The following is a 22,272-nucleotide window of genomic DNA, read 5'->3' on the forward strand; positions in this document are numbered from 1 at the left end:
GGAATAAGAAGGGAATTCTCTACTGCAAGGAATCCTCAACAAAATGGAGTAGTAGAAAGAATGAACAGAATGGTTCAACAAATGGCTCGTGCTATGCTTGATGAGTCTGGAACTCCCGCAACCTTCTGGGGTGAAGCTGCATTTGTTGTTGTTACTATTCTCAACAAGACAAATGTCCGAGTAAACAACACTCAGACTCCTCATGAACTTTGTTATGGTAAGACTCCTACGGTAAAATACTTCAAAAATTTTGGAAGCAAATGTTATATCAAAAGGACTAATGAAAACTTTGGCAAGTTTAAACCTAGAGCAGATGAAGGAATTCTCCTTGGTTACTCTCCCCACAGCAAAGGATATAAGTGTTACAATAAAAGACTTGGAAAAAATGTTGAAAGTATTGATGTAGTGGTCGATGAAGAAGGAAATATTCCTAGGCATGTAAAATCTGAAGATTTCGAAGATGATGAGGACTATCCTTCAACATCAAATCAGACTTATGATGAAGAAGAAACCTATGAGGCACCAGAAGAACAAATAAGGTAGAAGAAAAGACTCCATCCAAGTACGTTCAGAAGAATCATCCAGAAACTCAAATGTTGGGGCAGAAAGAGGCAGGTGTACAACAAGAAGAACTATTTCAGAAGCTTCAAGCTATCTAGCATTGCTCTCCTCCACTGAACCTCAGAATGTAAGTGAAGCATGCAAAGATGAATGTTGGGTCAAGGCGATGAATGAAGAACTTGAGAAAATTGAAAAGAATAACACTTGGGAGTTGGTTCCTAGACCAAATGATAAGAATGTCATAGGGACAAAATGGATATTCAAAAATAAGCTGAATGAAAATGGAGATGTTATTCGAAACAAGGCCAGACTTGTTTGTAAAGGGTATGCTCAACAAGAAGGTATAGACTTTGAAGAAAATTTTGCACCGGTTGCTAGACTTGAAGCCATAAGAATGTTCCTTGCTCTTTCTAGCTTTCAGAAGTTCAACGTATTTCAAATGGATGTAAAATATGCCTTTTTAAATGGATACTTGGAAGAAGAAGTGTATATTGAGCAACCAGATGGATTCATCCTTGGATATGATCCAAAACTTGTATGCAGACTTAAGAAGGCACTCTATGGTCTTAAACAGGCTCCAAGAGCTTGGTATTATCGTCTGGACAAATACCTCCATCAACAAGTTTTTTCAAAGGATCAGCAGATAACAATCTATATGTAAAAATTGATAATGATAAATTTCTAATACTTGTTGTGTATGTTGATGATATCATCTTTGGTAGCAATGAAGAAGCCATGAGTCAAAACTTTGCTTTGGTGATGCAGAAAGAATTCGAAATGTCCTTGCTTGGTGAGCTGACATATTTTCTTGGTTTACAAGCCCAACAAAATAAAGATGGTATCTTTTTATCACAAACCAAGTACCTCAAGGAGATCGGTATGTACCCCTATGGTAATAGGATGTAGCCTCAGCGCAAATGATGATTCAGCAGCAGTAATCAACCAACCTATAGATCCATGATTGGTAGTCTGCTCTATTTGACAGGTACCCGACCAGACATCATGCATGCAGTGGGAATAGTTGGAAGATTCCAAGCAAATCCTAAAGAAGCACACCTTCAGGCGGTTAAAAGAATTTTCAAATATCTTCAAGGAACACAAAACTATGGCTTATGGTATCCTAGAGATACAGATCTCACACTTCATGCATATACAAATGCAGATTGGGCAGGAAGCGTGGATGACAGAAAAAGCACTAGTGGTGGTGCATTCTTTATGGGTTCCAGATTAGTATCTTGGTTCAACAAGAAACAAAATTCAATTGCTTTATCTACAGCTGAGGCGGAATATGTGGCTGCTGCATCTTGCTGCACACAACTCCTTTGGATGATGCAAATTTTGCAAGATTTTCAAATCACTTGTACTCCACCTATCTCCATTTTATGTGATAATACAAGTGCAATCAACATTTCAAAAAATCCAGTCATGCATTCAAAGACCAAGCACATACCTATCAAATATCATTTTCTCCGAGAACAAGTGCTTGAACAAAAGGTCAAATTGGAGTATGTCCCCTCCAAGGAACAGGTTGCTGATATACTCACCAACCACTGCCCAGGGAGACATTTGAATACCTCAGACAGAAGGTGGAGTAGTGATGCATCATCTTGCTGTTGAAACTTGTTTGTTTCAGAGAAAAGTGGTTGTACGCGAGTTTAATGAGGAGAATCCGTGTACATACACAAGTTTATGTGGATACAGTCGCGTATATGTTGGTTTGAAGACAAAGAGTGGGCCAGGATCATGATGAAAAGAGTCTGATATGGGTCTGACAAAGACCATCTGGCACAGGTTCAGGGGGAGGATATATTCCTCTAATAATGCATTGTTGGCATTATCTTAGAAGATATTGGTTCAATTTCACAGTTCTTTTAGTTTCAGGTGGAACAGTTGCAGAGGGAGAACATGGTTGTTGGTCTGAATGATGATTGACAGATGCTGCTGATGATAGTTGTTAATAGCTATCATATTCTTGTTGTAGATATTTCCTCTCTATGTCATGTATTTCTTTTCTTATCAAGGTCATGTAACAGCCTATTTTGGTTCCCCACTATGCCTGGGATGGATGATGTAAAGTTCTTGTTTTATCATGTGTAAATTCTTGGTGTATCCCCACTTGGTTGGGTGGATGAGTCAATATTGGTATATCCCGACTTGGTTGGGAGATGGATGTATATATGTGTCTTTGTTGATAGGAAGGTCATTTATAATGTATAGAGTCATGTTCTTTTTTGTAGAACATATTTTTGCAGATCTTGCCTATAGTCAGGGGGAGCATGGACAACATAGGAAAAGCAAAGATTTTAGCATGTATTCAGGGGGAGCAGAACCCTTTGCCCTTGATGTCAAAGGGGGAGAATGACTTTGAGTGACTTGGGGTTGCCATCAAATCCAGAGGGGGAGATTGTTGGCATTATGACACAGGTTTGGCACTATGACACAGGTGTTGTCCTTGATGGCAGATCACAGTTCAGGCTCTCAGAATGAAAGAAAAAGAGATATACGCAATTTCCTCTTAACCAAGCCACGTATACACGCGAGATCATTGATCAAAAGGCACGTATGCGTATACACGCACTTTCATGCACGGAAAAGTGCATACATGTGGGAAAACTCATTTTTAGTCCATGTTATTTGGTCCTTGTTGGACCTATGGTTGTGGACCATGGTATTGTATCCGAAGTGTTGAACCTAGGTATTGGGTCCCAAGTATTGGTTCTACGTGGTTTTGGACCGCGGTATTGAGTAAGGCCTAAGACTATAAAAGGGAAAGGAGATCATTAGGAAAAGGTATTCACTCAAGTATTGAATACCTGATGAAGAGCAAGATCCAGAATACTGGTCATTGGGTAATGGTGCATAGCTGGATCTGAATCAAGGAGGAACCTGAGCGTTAGAAGAAGGATAAGTCCTATGGATGAGTCAAGATCTTAAGGCTTGAACAATAGTATCTTTGTGTGATTTTGATCTGTTATATTTGGCGCATGACTTGATCTATAAATCTGATAATCTGGGTATAACTGATGTCTGAATATTTGAAAGGGTGAATTATCTTTTATAGATTTGTACGCAGGTTCGGCACATCAGAGGCATGTATACATGCTAGTTCAGTAAGTCAAAACAGCGTATACGCTAGTTGGCCTTAATACATAAGCGTATGCACGCATGTTTCTACATATTGACGTAGCGTACGTCTCATGAAATATGTTTTAGCTGCTTCTGTTTATTGCTGTAGTGGTCTGGGTTCAGGATTGGTTCTGGTTACTGTTATTGTTTTCTGGGTACAACATTTAGAGAAGTGATTGTTTGATTCAGTTTTTGGTTGGTGCAAGGAGATTGATTGATGCAGATAGACTTGATGTTTGATTGATGTTATTCATGGATCCAGTCTGAAAATTTATGAAATGTGGTCCCTGGAAGAAAAGAGAAGGTTGTAGCCTTCTGTAGGTCAGCACATCCGTACTAGTACCTCAGCTAGTACAAGAGCAAAGGGGGTTGTAGCTCCCTTCCAGGAGAAGCTGGAGAACGAGAGAAGGTTGTAGCCTTCTGCAGGTAGCAGCCTATGTACTGCTATAGGACTACACTAGTACAGTTGTAAAAAGAAGTTTCTAATTAAAAGAAGATAGAGATGAATTGCAGTAGGTGGTTTTCACCCACATTGGCTTTCCACCTTATATCTTGTGTTCTTATGTGTGACTGCCTGTTCTGTTTCACTATTCCTAGTTACTATTTATATGGTTTGATGCATAGATTAATGATCAACATCTGAAGAATAATTTAAATTACAAGTCTGCTGGATGTACGCTGGTTTCCTTAACTGCAGTTACGTACATACGTGGTTTTTACTAACTTAAGTAGCGTATACAAATCTGACTGTGAAATGAAAAATAATTGACCTGATAATACTTATTCACCCCCCCTCTCAGTATTATTTCCAACATTTTCTGCTGCCAATACTTTCTTGCGCACTAGCATTCAAAATAAGATATTTACTTTGGGGAGACAATCTAGGTTCCAAAGACAAGTCCACAACAAATTTTGGGGGAAACCCTTTAGTAACTAGTAGGACATCGTAACCAGATTTTACTATATAATGCAAGAGTCCCTAGCCTCCTTGGTCTCTTATAGTTATTGATATGGGAGCATACTCGGTTAATGCTGATTCCAATTCTTGAACTAGTGGTAATAGAGGAGGTGGAACATTGCCCCACGACTATCCTTTCCATTCTCCTCTTTCTTTCAATAGTGAGTTGTCAAATAGAGTGAATATTCTTTTCTTTGATAACCAAAACTAGCTGGGAGTGAATCAATTACTCCATTCCAGGGGGTGTTCCCAGAATAGATGTTGTCCATATATTGATATCCTTACCATTTCTAGGGGTCCAGGAGAGCTTATATTTCATAAGTGGAGTGGTTGCTGAAATTAGTTTCGATATGTGGGAGCCCTCTTTAGCTTTGTTTGTTAATTCCAAATAAATTCTCCTTTCCTAATTGTACTATTTTCCCACTAAGACTTGCTTCCATTGATAATTTTATCCTGTGATTAGTCTCCAAACCAATTTACTTCCCATTGCTAAGTTCAATTTTTTATTTTATTTTATTCCTAAGCTGTTATGGGCTTTATGTTTACGTATCATTGTCTAGTTAATGAGATGATATATTTTTTAGCGTGTCCTTCATTCTTTATTACAAACACTTTCTCATAGAGTTTTTCTTTATATGTTCATATTACTTGTAATTTCTAAAAAAACTTTATATTTTCCATGTTTTTAAGGTTATAAAGACTCATTCATTGTATTTCTAAAATATATAGGTTTATTTTCAATTCTAGAGTTATGGTAGGATGTCCTCGTTAAGATAATGAACCGATTCTAAATTAAATATTTTTAATTACAATAACAAACATCTTTGAGTTAGAGTCCACATTGGTGAGGTTGAGACATCTCGATTCTTGCTAAGTTATTGGTCTATGCGACTTGTGGATTGTTAAATGGTTGGAAGTACTAAGAGGGGGGGTGAATAAATATTTAATAAATTTCAACAATTAAAGATCACATAGCATTAACCAATAACATCACATCAAGAGTACACAAAAAATACATGAACAATTTATTTTTATTAGAAGGGAAACTACATCTTCTAATTTACTAGCTACAACTAGAAGGGATACAACCCCAGATCATTTACCAGCCACTACTAGAAGGAGCTACAACCCATAGTTTATGAGCATCCACTGGAAGGAGGCGACAACCTCCTGAATGAAGCTACAACTTCCTTCCCCAGCACCACCCTGTTACCCTTAACAATAAAATATATAACAATAATATTGGGCTCCCATACAAGGGACAATGGACCACTTACAACAATGTTCAATCTTCTTTAACAAATCACTATCATGATGCTTTCACTACAATCATGTCATTTTACACTCACTGCTTGCATTCATTCATAATTTTGTTGTCACTGCAACTATTGTTCTTAAACTACTTCCACAAGCACAAACCAATGTGCCACTGGTCTGCCATATGACCTGCTTCTACTAGTTTCAAACTTGGTATCAGAAAACATAGACTCATCACATTGTCACCTTCAACATTAGGTTTGCTCCTTGATCTAACAAGTATGTCGTTATGTCTGTGACTTGTAATATGCAATCTATAAAGATTATCAAGAATACACAGTCTAATAAGAAAAGAGGAATTCTATTGCATACCTCAGAACATCAATACTAGAGTGCCTCCTTACTGTCTAATATGCCTTGACATTTGTTCTTATCCTTGCCTTTAAAGGAGTCCATAATCTTCTCTTTGATTCTGCTTCAATAAATGTGATTTAACCTCCTCTAAACATTCTTCCAATCACCTCTTCAATGACTATTTGAATGGGTTCAAAGCATACTTCAATAAGGCCTTAAAACAGACCTTAGTTTCACATCTTCCTCAGGGTGTCATAGGTTCAGACTGCTTTAGGGTCTACTTCAAAGGGAAATTGAGAAATTTGTCCTAACATGACTTTGTCCAGTGATCTACATAGAGCTCTAGTATAGCCTCATACTACCTCATATTTGGATTATATTTGACTTCAGATTTACCTCAACTTCCTCAGGATTGGATCTCTATCTCAGATAGATTCTACCTCATGAATAGGCCTTAGTCAATGGCTTCCATCTGCTTCAAAAGGAGCTTTAGAACAAGCCTTAATCAAACTTATAAGGACAAAAATATGTCTTAAAAGTGGGCCTCAAAGTAGGTCGAAATCTTTTGCTTCAGGATGTCTGAATCAACCTCAGGAAGGGCCAAATGAAGGCCTAAAATTTCACTTTAGAGGGCTACAAAACATACTTGTAGTAGGCCTGAATTTGGGCCTCTTCTATGAACTGATACAAGGATATATTTGAGCATTAAGTACCTCAAAATAGTCTGATCTGACCAACGAATTTTCCAACATAACAAGAACAAACCAAAACAGGGAGAAAATCGATCCTCTTAGCCTTGATCATTGCACTTCATGTCACAGATAATCCTCCTTTGATTTGCCTCAAACTGCTCCAAATATATTTGAGATAGATCATTGAATTTACTTGCCTACAATGCCCATGATTGGATATATTTATATTGATTGGGAGGGGGGCCTATTTTGGAGCTAACCTGTACCAAAATAATGATTTTTATTTTGAAAAGGCACGTCTATTTTGGAGTCGACTTGGAAGAGGAAAGCCGACTTGAACAAGGAGATTTAGGCATATTAAAAACAATTTGTTTGTCATAATATCTTTGTTCAAGAATGACTTGGATATATGGATTTAGGACAATTTGAATTTCAATTTTGGCCTCCTTCTAGGTCCATAAATAAAATATTGAAGCCATGAATTTTGGGACAAGATGTTGGTGCTAAACCCATCCATTTGAGGCATCAAACTTCAAACGTCAATATCTCTTCAACCAAGAAGACTCACAAGTCAAATGACCTATCAAACGAAATGGAAGAACAAGCTCTATCAATCTAGGGAGTCCATGCATCCAAATTCACTAATTTGTGCACACAAATCACCAAACAAATGTTGGTTAATTCACCCTTTGACATCAATGACAATTTCTTCCAACAAAATACACTTTTAATGCTATAATGAAAAGTTTGATCTCAGATCTTATGTAAATTACTCTAATAGATTACCAATTCACCATATTTAAATAAAAAAATAAATATTGTTGCGCTGAGAAACACTCTCTAGCCTAGTAAGGAAGAGATGCCCAATCCTGTTAGGTTATGTAAACATTTTGACTAGGTCAAATTACACAAAAATAAAAGTAAAATAAATTGCATAAAAATAAAATAAAGTAAATAATTGTAATTATGAATAATAATTAAACCATCCTAAATCCATGTTAAATCAGAATCTACTAAACAAAATTTCTTTTCACTCAAAAAAATTTGATTCAATTAAAATAAATCTAGACCAGTAATATGATTTCTAATATTGATCAAAAACATCATTTTTAATATGTTAATTTCATTCCAGCATACACATATATATAAATCTCATTCCACTTGACCAATATACCCTAAACCGATCAAAACTTGAAATCAGGTCATGAACATTTGTAATGTTAACGAAGGACTTCGAAAATTTCATTCCATTTAACGAGCATGCCCACTAAAATTTGAAACAATATCATGAACATTAGTATTCCGCTGTCTCAGCGGCGGACTTTGAAAAATGTTGTTCAGGTGTGTTCCAATTGATCAAGGCCCAGTGACAAATGCAAAATTGCCATGTGTTTGTTGACAATAATGCAAATTATTATATGATTTTTTTATTTATTACGCTGCATGTAATCTATACTTCATGGATAAGGATTATGGAGTTTAATGGGAAAAATTAGAAGGATGTAGAAGTGATAACCATATCAAGCATCTCCAGGGCTAAGCAGGGTTGATCTACGGGTACCTGTTCACATTTTATCAAATTCCTGTCATCAACTCATTTTCATTCTAGTTTCTCTGCAATCCCATTCCATTAAAATTCGAAATAAAATGAATGAAATGCTTCTACTTACGAAATGCCCTGCGCCCAGAACCCAGAAGAATCGCAGATTTTTGTATGGTTTGACGAATCCCTTTGTTTCCGATCCGTCGCAGTGGAGCGGAGTGCGCCTAATTGAATTAAATTCCCTCAAACCCAGCCATCTGAGTCATTTTGTTGGAAATCGTATTAGTTTAGTAATGCTTTGTTATTGAAAGGAATCCCAAGTCAAATTTGAATTGATTAGGGTTTTGTACATACTTCAATTTTTGAACCCAGGCTTCTGTTCCTGTGGTTGCGCAGATCAAATCCACCTGCAAATTTTAAGAGTTGATTGAAGCTTGATAAGTAAATGTTTTTTCGTCCAATTAATTCCCTTAAAATATGATCGGAACTAACCCACAAACTGAGCCACAGTTGTTTCACCTGGCCGTTGTAAATTGTAACATTTTCACCTCGAGATAACAGCTCATCGACCTGCAGTTATTAGAAACAATTTGTCATTGCAGTAATTCAGAGGTCGGCATAAAGAGTAAGTATCACTCAAACAGCGCGATTTTGAGATTGTCTGTTGCAAGATAAGGCTTGTAAACGCTGGTACAAACTTGATTTGAGGGTTAGGGTTTCCATAGGGTATACCAATTCCCAAGATGAGGGTTCGATTACTCTTTCTTATTAGGCTGCGAAGGTCTGGCAAAAATACTAGATGAAGATCTAGTGTTTGGACAAGTTCAGGGAAAAATCCTAAGGCCAACTCTAGTGTGTACGTGATTTGCCTGATTATCTTTTCTGCATGTCTGTCTTGTTTATATCCTGGAGAAGAAAATGAAAAGAACAAGATAAGGATTTGATTAGCTCTTGCCCCAAAAATCTGAAGCTGATGAGATGATTGGCAAATGTAACAAGTGAATGGAGGACAATGTGGGTTTGTTTCGGTAGTTTCTTCCCATAACATGTCAATGGTTCAATTCCTATGAAGTTGCATCGGTCCACATACGACTAAGAAGGAGGCCCAAATTGCATTGGTTGATGTACCCCATGACTGTGGGACAGAGGATGTCTGAGATGATTTCATTTACATTCAATTTTAAATACATGTAAGTTACATGAGGTATAGTTTAACATTTAACATGAAGTTTATTCAGAAGAACTCTGCTAACCTGATCCACTACACTCTTCATGAAGTCACTTTGTAGTGCTCGAAAAACAAGATCGTGTTGATCATTCCATCTGGCAGACACAACGAACATCAGCTTCAGTTTTTAGAAAAATTGAATACAGGAATGTCTAAATTCTCTATCAAATCTTCCTACTGGCAGACAAAACAAGCTCGATGTCGGTTTCTAGAAAAAGTAAGCAGTAATCTCTAAATTATCAAATTGTGAGAGCAAATGCTGAAAGGAGTAGATTTATTCAGAGACGAACTCAGGCAAGAAACAAACATGTAATTCAATGGATGTAATCTATTAGGAAAGACATTAAAGGAAGAATGGAATTTTATGGAAAATGAAATTAGCTTATTACACACTCTAGAGTACTCCTCTATGGAGTATGAAAGTATGCGACAAATAAAGAGGAGAAACTCAGAAACTCTTGAAGCAGGATATGAAAGCAAAATTGTCTTCCCTATATGATATATCTTATACATGGCAAGCTATATGTGTGTGTGTTGTACGGCAATTCACCTTATGACCCCATTTATTGTGAAATGTAAATTTCGTGCTATAAGCTGCTGAATTTTACTTGTGCTGCTGGTAAGTGTTTCTCATGAAACAGTATATGAAAGTGAATTGTCTTCCCTATATCTATATTTGACAATCTCCTCTCTCTCTATATATTTTGTAAAGTTGAATGGTTAAAAGTCATGTTCACTCAACTTTCTTTTTGCAATTGCTTTTACTCTATAGTATGTGTTGTATTGCAATTCAAATTGTGCATGAATTAGCCGGAAATGTGAATTTTGTGATATACGCTGCTCAATTTTACTTGTGTGCTATGGGTAAGCATGTCTCCTGCATAGCTTGATATGGCTAAGCTATCTTTTGGATGGTCAAAAAGTATTTTCCTGCTTATTATGGTAGCCATGATGCTCTGTAAATTGCTGTGGATATTCCATTTGCACAATTTGTCATGACATATCTTACATGTCAGCACAAAATATTGTAATTTGTGATTTTTTCTTTCCATGAGAAATTTCTTTATATTCCATATGATGAATATACATGTTTTGGTCCTTGAGGGACTACTCAAAGAACAAGGCTCAAAGCCATTGCAAGAAATGCTCATTATGAACTCAACAGTCATATGTAGGAATTGAAACTGGCTGTGGAGGATAACATCTCTCTCAACCACATGAGCTAAACCTAATTGGCATTATAATTTGTGAGGCTATCCTCTATCATCCAGTGTTTACTTATGACTTAAATTTAATATTACAAGGATAGTTCTCAAAATACTCAAATAAATTGAGAATAAAAAAATAAGCTACAACAATAAATACCACACCACACAATGAACACAAGATGTACCCTAGAAAACTTGATACAAGGAAATCAAGCAGGAAGTTGAGGACTATGCCTTGCTCTTTATTCTTAGATATCGAATGCGTATTCAAAGAAAGGTGGGCTTACTATGGATGTTGAGAAATCAGTTTGACTGTAAATTAGGGTAGATTTCTCTTTCTTTGATAATTGCTTGTGAATTTTGTTGGCTTCTTATTAATCTTTATTATGTTTCTTGATCAAACAATTATCAAAACACAAAGTTAAAATTGGCAACTAGGGCCAAACTCCACGTGGATCACCTTATTTATGGCTTATGATATTTTTCCTAATTTCCTCTCATCGATAGGTGTAGGATTGATCTAAAGATCACCCGATTTCGATAAGTATTTATGGAGAGATGAATATATTTTGATTATGGACAAATTTTCAAGGTTAGCCAACAAACTTATGTAGGCTCAAAAGCCTAACATTCATGTCTATTCAACCTCAATGTTTGCATATAAATACAAGGAGCATTTTCCTCATTTGGAGAATTCAATTCACTCATCTTCTTTCTCTCTCTCCTACGCATAAAAGGAGCCTCTCTCTCTCTCTCTCACGCACGTGGCTAAAAGGAAGACGTCCTAGGGCAAGGAAGATGCAGAAAGAAGGATGTTAGGGCAGTAGGTCATCTCTTTGACCAGCATTGACCTTACAGAAGTGTGGATTGGGTGTGGTTGCCTCTCCTAGGCAGACCACAATTTTTGGCACGAAAATCGAGGTGATCTGACCTTTGGTTTGACTGGTGTTGACTGCCCTAGTTTAGGGCTGCAAGTTGACTTCAGAAATCTGCAAATTGACTGAACTTTTGGGGCTGTTCAAGGGCTGTTTTTTCAGGCTGTTTGAGGACAAGTTGACCGGAAATTGACCAAGTATTTTAGAGGTCAATTTCAGCTAGTTTGACCAAGTTTGACTTTGTTGATCTAGGGTTTGCTGCTACTGATATAAAATTACAGAATTCAGATTTTGTGCTATTTCCCTCTGCTGAACTATTGAAGATAAAAGAAGATTTGATCAAAGGTTTTCCCCGCATTGCAGTTTGTCCCTAGCTAGTTGCCACATCTTGTGTCTCTTGTCTTGGCTTGTTTTCTGTTGATCATTTAATGTTCTATCTGCACTTTACTTAATGTATATGTGATTGTTAATCTGTGGCTAACAAGAAGAAAAATAAGTAAACTGCTCTATGCATAGAACATACCATAATTTAACATGGTATAAGAGCTGAGGTGAAGACAAAGCCCAAGTAAGAGCAAGAGTAAGAGCAATCACCGAAGAGAAGGTTGGCAAGACTATCTTAAAGAAATCATGGGGTCCTCAACACACTTCCGTGCTGAAGACAAACTCCGTGAGAAGTCTGACTATCACGGATGGAAGATGTCGCTCGATTTAACATTAGAAGAACAGGAAGTATTGGACCATGTGAGAGGCGGAATTGTTGAGCCTCCATCAAATGCATCCGTTGCTGCTAGGAACAAATGGACCAAGGGAGAATTCAAAGCAAGGAAGATCATCCAGGATTCTATTGACAAGCGCTTGGTGGCCTATGTTTCCGCGCTGAACACCTCCAAGGAAATCTACGATAGACTAGTGAGTTTATTTAAAGTTAATGATGTAAATCAAGTCTTGTTTCTTAGAAATAACCTGAAGGAAATTAAGAAGGGCAAAGATGAGAGTATGCAAGCATATTTCTTAAGGATCACTGATATCAAGAACGATCTCCTATCTATTGGGGAAGTAATTCCTGACATGGAAATGACACTCACAACTCTTGGAGGATTGCCATCTGAATGGTATATATTCAGGACTACTCTTCTCAAGAATAACGTAATTCTTGGGTTTGAGGAATTAATGGCCAGATACATTCAAGAAGAAACGAGGATGGAAGAGCAAGAAATGCCCATACTTAAAGGTCATCCCTCTGCCTTTTCTTCTCATACTAAAAGAAGAAACAATTCCGGGGCTAAATTCAAAGGAAAGGCTAGACCAAAGGTGGAAGAAAAGGATGATGTTATAATTGCAATAAAACGGGTCACTATGCTAGGGAGTGCCCTGATAAAAGGGACTCACACCAGGACGATGATCAAAATCCCTCTCAAGGCAATCAAAGGAATGGCAGGTCAAATGGCAGAGGTAAAAGAAGTGTTGGAAATCAAGGAAGAGGACAACCATTCAAGAAGGCAAGAAATTCCAGGTATGAATCTAACATTGTTAACAATAAGCAAGATGAATATTATCTACCAGCAGCTCTATCTACTACTGCTCCCTCGGACTCGCTGGGAAATTGGCTTATTGATAGTGGTGCCTCAAGGCACTTCACTGGTTACAAAGAAGCTCTCTATAATCTGATAGAGAAGGAAACCAACCTGGAAATTGTTCTTGGAGATAATTCAAAATATCCCGTGAAAGGCGTAGGAAATGTCACTCTTCAATTGAATCAGGGTAATACCATCCACTTACAAGATGTATTATATGTACCTGATCTCAAAAAGAACTTGGTGTCCATTTCAGCAATGGAAGACAAAGGCTACAAGGTGGCCTTCAGCGATGGCAAGGTACGTGTATGGAAAAAGAACTTTAAAGATGCTTTTACTCTTGGGTTTCGAGTTGATTCATTATATCAGGTCGGTGGAAGTCTGCTGGGTGTCATGTCTTGTGACACATCTCTTCAGTTCGAACTATGGCATCATAGGTTTGCTGACCTTCATTATAAAGCTCTACCCAATGTAAGAAAAATGGTGACCGGGATGCCCGAGTTCAGATTAGAGCAAGAAGGTGTATGTCCAGGATGTGCCGAAGGGAAGCTCAAAAGGGGACCATTCCCCTCAAGCCAAAGCAAGACCTCCGATATATTGCAGTTGGTTCACTCAGACATATCCAGTATGATGCCTGTGAACTCCTTGGGAGGATATTTATCTTACCTCAGTTTTACAAATGATTATTCTTGCAAGACTTGGATATACTTCTTGAAAAAGAAGGATGAAGTGTTCTCCTGGTTTCAACACTTCAAAGCCTTGATCGAGAATCAAACCGAAAAGAAGATCAAGATCTTAAGGACTGATAATGGGACTGAATATGAATCCAATGAGTTTCATGACTTTTGCAAAGAGGCTGGCATTAAGAGGGAGACTACTACGCCATATACTTCTAAACAGAATGGTGTGGCGGAAAGGAAGAATCGTACAATTGTGGAAGTTGTCTGTGTTGTGGGCCGAAGCTGCAAATACCATCGTATATGTACAAAACCGATGCCCTCATCAAGCATTGGGTTCAAGACTCCCGAAGAAATGTTCACAGGTAGGAAACCTGACGTATCTCATTTTAGAATTTTTGGAAGCCCTGTATATTTTCATGTGCCTAAAGAAAAAAGGAATAAATTGGGTGCATCTGGAAAGAAATGAATCTTCGTGGGCTATAGCGAAAATACTAAGGGATATTGAATCTATGTAGTTGGTCAAAGGGAAGTCGAGATTAATCATGATGTCACCTTTGACGAAGATATGGCTCTTAGCAAGGTAGACAATCTTCCTACTTTAAGGGGATCTAAAGAAGCTGACACTGGGGAACCGAAAGAAAAAGAAGATGAGACGATGCCCGATGTGGAAGAACCTATGGATCCTATTGATCCTCCTCTGCAAGAGCCTTCCTCTTCTAGGAAGAGGCCTTCATGGCTTAGGGGGACACTTGATGATGTTGAAGGACATTGCACCCCAAGGAACCTTTTGTGAAAGTAAGAAGCCGAACAGGTATCAGGGATACTTGACCATCATGAGCACGATCATCCAAAATGAGCCTTCGTCATTCACAGATGTCGTCAAGCATCAAGTATTGAAGGATGCTATGATTGAGGAATATGAGTCCATTATGAAAAACGATGTTTGGGATGTGGTCCCCAGACCCCAGGACAAAGCAGTTGTCACTTCAAAATGGCTTTACAAGATAAAGCATGCAGTTGATGGAAGTGCGGAAAAGTATAAGGCTCGTTTTGTCGCTCGTGGCTTCTCCCAAAAGGAAGGTATAGACTATGACGAGATATTTGCACCTGTTGCCCGATATACCACCATTCGCTCGATCATAGCCCTTGCTGCTTCGCAAGGATGGAACCTACATCAGATGGATGTCAAGACTGTGTTCTTACATGGTTTGATCAAAGAGGAGGTCTATGTGGAGCAACCCGAAGGATTTGAGATTTATGATTGAGAATCTCATGTGTGCAGGTTGAAGAAGGCCCTCTATGGGCTAAAGCAAGCACCCCAAGCATGGTATGAGAGGATCGATAACTACTTGATGAAGCTGGGATTCACTAGGAGTGAAGCCGACCCTAACCTTTACTTTAAGGTTATAGATGACAAGCCTCTCATACTGGTGCTATATGTTGACGACCTCTTTCTAATAGGTGCAGACCCTCTCATTCATGAATGTAAGAGGGAGCTGGCTTCTGAGTTCGAGATGAAAGACCTAGGACTTATGCACTATTTCCTAGGACTGGAAGTCTGGCAGAAACTAGGGGAGATTTTCCTATCTCAAGGAAAATATGTGGTGAAGATATTGGAGAGATTCAGCATGGTGGATTGCAAGCCTGTAACTACCCCGATGGAGCTTGACTTCAAGAAGTTAAGCGGTAGTGCTGTCGGACCTGTTTTACGAAATGCTACAGAGTATCGTCAACTCGTCAGAGCACTAATGTTCTTGGTGAACTCCGTCTGGATATATGCTTTGTAGTCAACACATTGAGTCAACATATGGTTGAGCCTCACCACTCACATTGGATTGGTGCCAAGAGTCTATTGAGATATCTTTGTGGCACAATCACTCATGGGTTGAGATACACCGCCGGAGATGTGAGACTACTTGGGTATACTGACGCTGATTGGGCAGGAAGTGTGGTGGACCGAAAGAGCACTTCCGGGTGCTTTTTCTCTTTGGGATCTGCCTCGATATCTTGGATGAGCGGGAAGCAGAAGTTAGTGGCTTTGAGCACCGCCGAGGCAGAGTACATTGCTGCTAGCATGGCCTCCTGTGAGGCAGTCTGGTTGCGAAAGCTCTTCAGTGAGCTGCTTGGATTTACATTGGATACCACCGTGATTCTGTGTGACAACCAGAGCGAGATCCGTTTATCAGAGAATCTCGTATTTCATGATCGCTCCAAGCATATTGATATGAGGTACCACTATATTTGAGATATGGTGCAGCAAGGAGCAATAAGGCTCCAACATATCAGTACAGATGAACAGTTCGCCGACATTTTGACAAAGCCCCTAGGAAAGTTCAAATTCCTAACTTTCCGAGAACGACTTGGTGTCGTTCAGAGACCCTCTTATGAGGGTCGAGTATGATGTATTGAGCTTTGGGAGCTCTAGGGGGGTGCGGGGTACTTCTTGGAGCGACATGTGACCACAGGGCGACTCACCATCCCCTAGTGGTGCACTATGTACAGGGTAAAGGTTCAACCTTCCCCTGTGACATCCCATGGCGACTGTGGAACGGGATGATTAGTTCTCCCGTGGGCCAGGATGATTCGTTCTCCGTGGCGACTGTGGAGCAGGATGATTAGTTCTCCGTGGCATCCATTGGACAGGATGATTCGTTCTCTTGTGGACAAGGTGATTAGTTCTCCTGTCGAGGCATCCTACCCATGCAGTCTAGGACTCATGGGATGTACCTCTCATCTGATCAATGAGCAAGGAAATGAGGATAGGGACCATAGTAGTACTATCGATGGACGCATCGCTGTATCTACCGTACTCCCTATGCTAGGATGACATTCGTTGATCTGGGCTCAATGATACTGATCTTGGATTAGTGAGAGTGGTTCACACTCTGAGACTGACTTCGGGTCAATGGAGGATGGTATGATACATCCTCGATCATTTCTTCTTCTCCATAGTTCGAGTAGAGCAAAGCAGAGTGGGGTCAAGCTATACAGGATAGTGCATTTGATGGATGGATAGCAGCGACGGTCTAACAGATTGCAGATGAAGTTATCCCTAATTGAGAGGGAATGTTAAAATTGACAACTAGGGCCAAACTCCATGTGGATCACCTTATTTAGGCTTTTGATATTTTTCCTAGATTCCTCGCATCGAGAGGTGTAGGATTGATCGAAAGATCATTCGATTCTGATAAGTAATTATGGAGATATGAATTTATTTTGATTATGGACAAATTGTCAAGGTCAGCCAGCAAACTTATGTAGGCTCAGAAACCCAACAGTCATGTCTATTCAACCTCAACGTTTGCATATAAATACAAGGAGCATTCTCCTCATTTGGACAATTCAATTCACTCATCTTCTCTCTCTCTCTCTCTCCTACGCATAAAAGGAGCCTCTCTCTCTCTCACACGTGTGGCTGAAAGGAAGACGTCCTAGGGCAAGGAAGATGCAGAAAGGAGGACGCTAGGGCAGCAGGTCATCTCTTTGACCAGCGTTGACCTTCCAGAAGTGCGGATTGGGTGTGGTTGCCTCTCCTAGGCAGGCCACAATTTTTGGCATGAAAATCGAGGTGATTTGACCTCTGGTTTGACCGGTGTTGACTGCCCTAGTTTAGGGCTGCAAGTTGACTTCAGAAATCTGCAAATTGACTGAACTTTTGGGGCTGTTCAAGGGCTATTTCTTCAGGTTGTTTGAGGACAAGTTGACTGAAAATTGACCAAGTATTTTAGAGGTCAATTTCAGCTAGTTTGACCAAGTTTGACTTTGCTGATCTAGGGTTTGCTGCTACTGATATAAGATTACATAATTTAGATTTTGTATTATTTCTCTTTGCTGAACTATTGAAGATAAAAGAAGATTTGATCAAAGGGTTTCCCCGCATTGGGGTTTGTCCCTCGCTAGCCGCCACATCTTGTGTCTCTTGTCTTGGCTTGTTTTCTGTTGATCATTTAATGTTCTATCTGCACTTTACTTAATGTATATATGATTGCTAATCTGTGGCTAATAAGAAGAAAAATGAGTAAACTACTCTAAGCATAGAACATACCATAATTTAACACATGAAGATCACAAGAAAACAATGAACACAAGATATAGGTTCCATCCGAAGGAAAAACCCCTCCAAGGGGAAAACCCATAAAAATTCTCTTATAGAATCAGATCAAAGTGAGATATCCAAGACCCATGATCATAAAAGACCCCAACCTTCTAGATGCCAAGTCAAACCCTCCTTCATAGCAAATCCATCAACAAAAAGAGACCAAAAACATGTACAACATCAGGAACAAATCTTCGACAAGAGATGTGACAAGGAAAAATTTCCACAAATCTGAACTTAAGAAAATCCCTCCTTTGCTTGTCAAATTGAGACTTCGGTCCTCTTTCCTTATGCAATATTTCAGTGATCATACAAATTTCTTTCTTCGAGATGAGCTCAACACGTCCTCTATTTATGCTGTTCAGAGGGGTTCGAATAGACATGTCTTCTGGGGTAGGGTTGACTTGACAGGCAAAGTTGACTTGGCATCTAGAGACAATTTTTTTTTAACAAGAACGGGTAGTGTATATATTGCCAAAAGTGGAGCAAGCTCCTATTACAATCGACAATAGCTTATAAAAACTCAGCAATGAGAATGAGCTGGGAGCGTAGTCCCTTCTCCTATGCTTAAATTCAAAAATTCATTGAGTTCTTTGGCTATTCTTGATTACTGTCTTACATATTGTCTCACTGGAAAAGCAAATTCTGTGACCTGTTCCTTGTGTTTTTCCTCTTGCTGTTCCTTAAGTGTGCTGTTCCTTCTGCTGCTGTTCATTCTGCTTGTTGTTCCTTCTGCTTGCCATTCCTTCTGCTTGTCGTTCCTTCTACTTGTTGTTCCTTTTGCTGCTGTTCCTTCATCTGTTTGCTGTTCCTTTTGGTGCTGTTCCTTCGCCCTGTTGTTCCTTCGGATGCTGTTCCTTTTGGTGTTGTTCCTTCTGGTTGTTGTCCTTTTGTTGTTGTTCCTTCGGATGCTGTTCCTATGACTGGTTAAGGCAGAGGATGAATTGAGCAGGGTCCTCCATTAAGGCTAAGTTTTCCTTGAGACAACAGATAGCCTTTATTTGCCAGCGAGTCTGCTTGCTTGTTTAAATCCCGCAGAATATGGTATGAGTCAACTGTGTCAAAGTCTTTCAAAGTGTTTCGAATTCGCTGCAAGGTTTTGTTTAAAGCAGGGTTACGAAAATAATCTTCGGAGTTTAAGAGATTAATCAGAAGCTCCGAATCTCCGAATATTTGAATTATTTTATAACCTAGTTCCTTCGCAATCTGGCATGCTTTTAAGAGACTGTAACTCTCTGCTTGATTGTTCGAACTTATGCCTAGACCCCAACTGAAGCTGGTTTTATTCGATCTATCTGGGGAAAGAATCAATCCTCCTGCGCATGCAATTCCTGGGTTCCCCTTGGATGCTCCATCAAAGAAGATAGTGGCTTTTGAGGTCCCCTGCCACCACGTGAGAAAGTCACCTTCAGTGAGACGCAAGCACCAAGTAGGAGCTCTCATCGATTTGCTGGTTGAAACTTTCCTTTCTTCTGTCACGTACGGTCCTAGCTACGTAGAGGCTTCGACAGGTAAAGAAGAGGCAAAAACTGATTTATCTACGATTTCCAACAAGAGGGCTTTCACTTTGGTAGCCACTTCCACTGAATTCGGGAGCCTATTGTTGAAAATGCATCGTTTCTCGCCAACCACACTTTCCACCAAAGGCATTTTGGAATTGCTTGCCAAATGTTATTCTAGCCTGCATTTTTAGTTTTTTTCTCAGGGTTTTGGTCTGCCCAGGAGGTGTAGAGAGACACAACTGTTATCTGAGAGGGGATGGGAACGCTGAGACCGTGGAGGACCATCTTCCAGACTGCTTGTGTGAAATCGCAGTCAACCAGTAAGTGGTCAGAGGTTTCGATAGCAGAAGTGCATAGGCAGCATCTAAAGGGGCCGTGGAACCCTCTTTTGTTCAGATTTTCTCCTGTTAGTGCCTTTTTATGCATGAGTAACCAAGTGAAGAAATTCACCTTTGGAAGGCTGAGGGGGGACCAAACGGATTTCCAGAGCTTCGGTGTCAGCAAAGGGGAGTGTGTGACTTGTAAAGAGGAGAAACCTTGAGCTGCTGTATAAATTCTGGTTCTTCTCCACCCCCATTTATCTTTGGATGAACGATGAATAGGGGCGAGGCCAGAGAGGGCTGCACACAACAAGTTTTTTTGTGATTCCAGAGGGTCAGGAACCCCTGGAAAAGTCCATCTTGCCCAATTCCCTTTGCTGTCCCAAGAACATATGTCTGCAAGCCGAAGGAGGCCTTTGTTCACTAGCCAGATCTTTATATCACTATAGGAATTTAGGGTGGCCAGTGGGACATTCCCTTGGATAGTATCCTCCCACAATAATGTTCTCTGTCCATTGCCCCGAATTCTGTATAAATGCTGCTGTAAATGGTCGATGCTTCTTCTGACTAAATTCCATATTGCTGTTCCTGTTGAAGTAGAAGCCGTTGTGAGGTTTCTCAGGGAGCCTCCCTTGAGGTATTTCTTCTAGAGGATCTTGCTGACAGGATGATTTTTATCTGCGTACAGTTGCCATATGATTTTTCCACCGAGAGCCAGATTTTCCAGGCCTGGATCCCGAATCTGTAACCCACCTTGCTGGAGTGGTCTTTTAAGGATATCCCATCTTACCAGATGTAACTTGCTCTGATTGCCCTTGCCTCCGTTCCAAAGAAATCCCGAAGGAGTTTGGAAATCTGTTCCGTGGTAGACTTGGGAGCTAGCAGGAGGGAAGACTGGAAGATGGGAAGGGCGGAGAGGACTGCCTTTATCAAAACCATCTTCCCAGCCTTTGTTAGCCATTGGCCTCCCCAATATGCTATTTTTGCTTTTATCTTGCTAATTACTTCTGTCCAAAGGGAGGGAGGGCTTGGTCCCAAGGTTAAGGGAAGGCCTAGGTATTTGATCTTTTCCCATTTGTCATACCCAGGGAATCCCAATGTGCAGGCAATTCGAAGGATAGTTGGATGATCTACATTCCAGCCGTAGACAACGCTTTTTCTTTTATTGATCAAGGCTCCTGTGATTAAGCAGAAGTGTTGAAGAATTTCTTTGAAAGCCTTTGCTATCTTAATCGAGGCCCCTCCCAAGAGGGCGTGATTTATAGGATCCACTCCTATTTCTGCCTTGATACCTGGGATAGAGCCTACTTCCATTTCCGCTGTAAGTTTTCTGCTTAGGGATTCTGCCAACAGGATATAAAGAAAGGGTGACAATGGGCACCCTTGGCAGAGCCCTCTTGAAGCTTGGAAGAAGTCAGAAGGTTTGCCATTGACCAGGGGCGCTATCCAAGGTCTGTGTGTGCAGGCTTTTATCAAGTTGACAAACTCAGCACTAAAACCGAAGGAGAGGAGGATTTTATAGAGAAATGAAAGTTTAACCCGGTCAAAGGCATTTGACATGTCTAACTTGATGAGCATGCCTTTTTCCTTTTGAGTGTAGCTAGAGTGGAGGGCTTCTTGCACTTGGATCACATTGTCTATGAGGTGCCTTCCTTTGACAAAACTGCCCTGTAGAGGGGAGATCAGGTTCCCTAGCAGAGGCTTGAGTCTATTGGCTAAGAGTTTGGCAAGGATCTTGTAGGAGGCATTGCACAGAGAGATAGTCTGGAACCTGTTGAAAGTCTCTGGGTTAACTTCTTTTGGGATTAGGGCGAGGAAGGTGGAGTTGGTGCACCCTCCCACTTTGGCTTTCTTTTGGAAGGCTTTTACCATTCTGAGGAGATCGAGTTTTATTACCTCCCAGCAAGCTCTGTAGAAATGGATGGTGAAGCCATCCGGCCCAGGAGCTTTATCTGGCTGCATTGACCATATGACTTCCACTATCTCTTTTTCAGAAAAAGGCTTCAATAATCCAGCGTTTACCTCTGCTGAGACAAGTGAGGGGATGTTTGACAAAAAGTCAACAGCCAGATCTTCATCGGAAGAACCATCCTCTTGGAACAGATGCTGAAAATGGGATGAGGCTGCCTGTTTTATGAGAGGCTGTCCTTTGATGACTTCCCCCTCACTGGTGGATATTTCGAAAATGTGATTCCGAGAGAGACGAGCTCTGCATTGTCTGTGAAAGAATGTTGTGTTTCCGTCTCCGGCTTGCAGTTGGAGGCTGCGAGACTTAAGGCACCAATATTCCTCTTC

At 39.9% G+C, this 22,272-nt stretch overlaps 1 protein-coding gene across 1 annotated transcript in view; it reads right to left on the minus strand.

Annotated features, from left to right (window-relative positions):
• Positions 1 to 8,168: 8,168 nt before the first annotated feature.
• LOC149186255 (serine carboxypeptidase-like 51) overlaps positions 8,169 to 22,272 on the minus strand; it is a 59,763-nt gene continuing 45,659 nt past the window's right edge. Inside the window, exons 10-14 of the mRNA XM_089410940.1 lie at positions 9,745 to 9,814; positions 9,011 to 9,061; positions 8,846 to 8,898; positions 8,619 to 8,748; positions 8,169 to 8,509 (exon numbers count right to left, since the gene is read on the minus strand). Coding sequence (XP_089267066.1) covers positions 8,441 to 8,509; positions 8,619 to 8,748; positions 8,846 to 8,898; positions 9,011 to 9,061; positions 9,745 to 9,814 — 373 coding nt within the window. The 3' untranslated portion in view covers positions 8,169 to 8,440. The remainder of the gene's footprint in view (positions 8,510 to 8,618; positions 8,749 to 8,845; positions 8,899 to 9,010; positions 9,062 to 9,744; positions 9,815 to 22,272) is intronic.

This window comes from Pinus tabuliformis, chromosome 3_1 (assembly GCF_031772625.1).
Source record: "Pinus tabuliformis cultivar Carrire ecotype Pingquan chromosome 3_1, CPIR1, whole genome shotgun sequence".
NCBI classification, from domain to species: Eukaryota; Viridiplantae; Streptophyta; class Pinopsida; order Pinales; family Pinaceae; genus Pinus; species Pinus tabuliformis.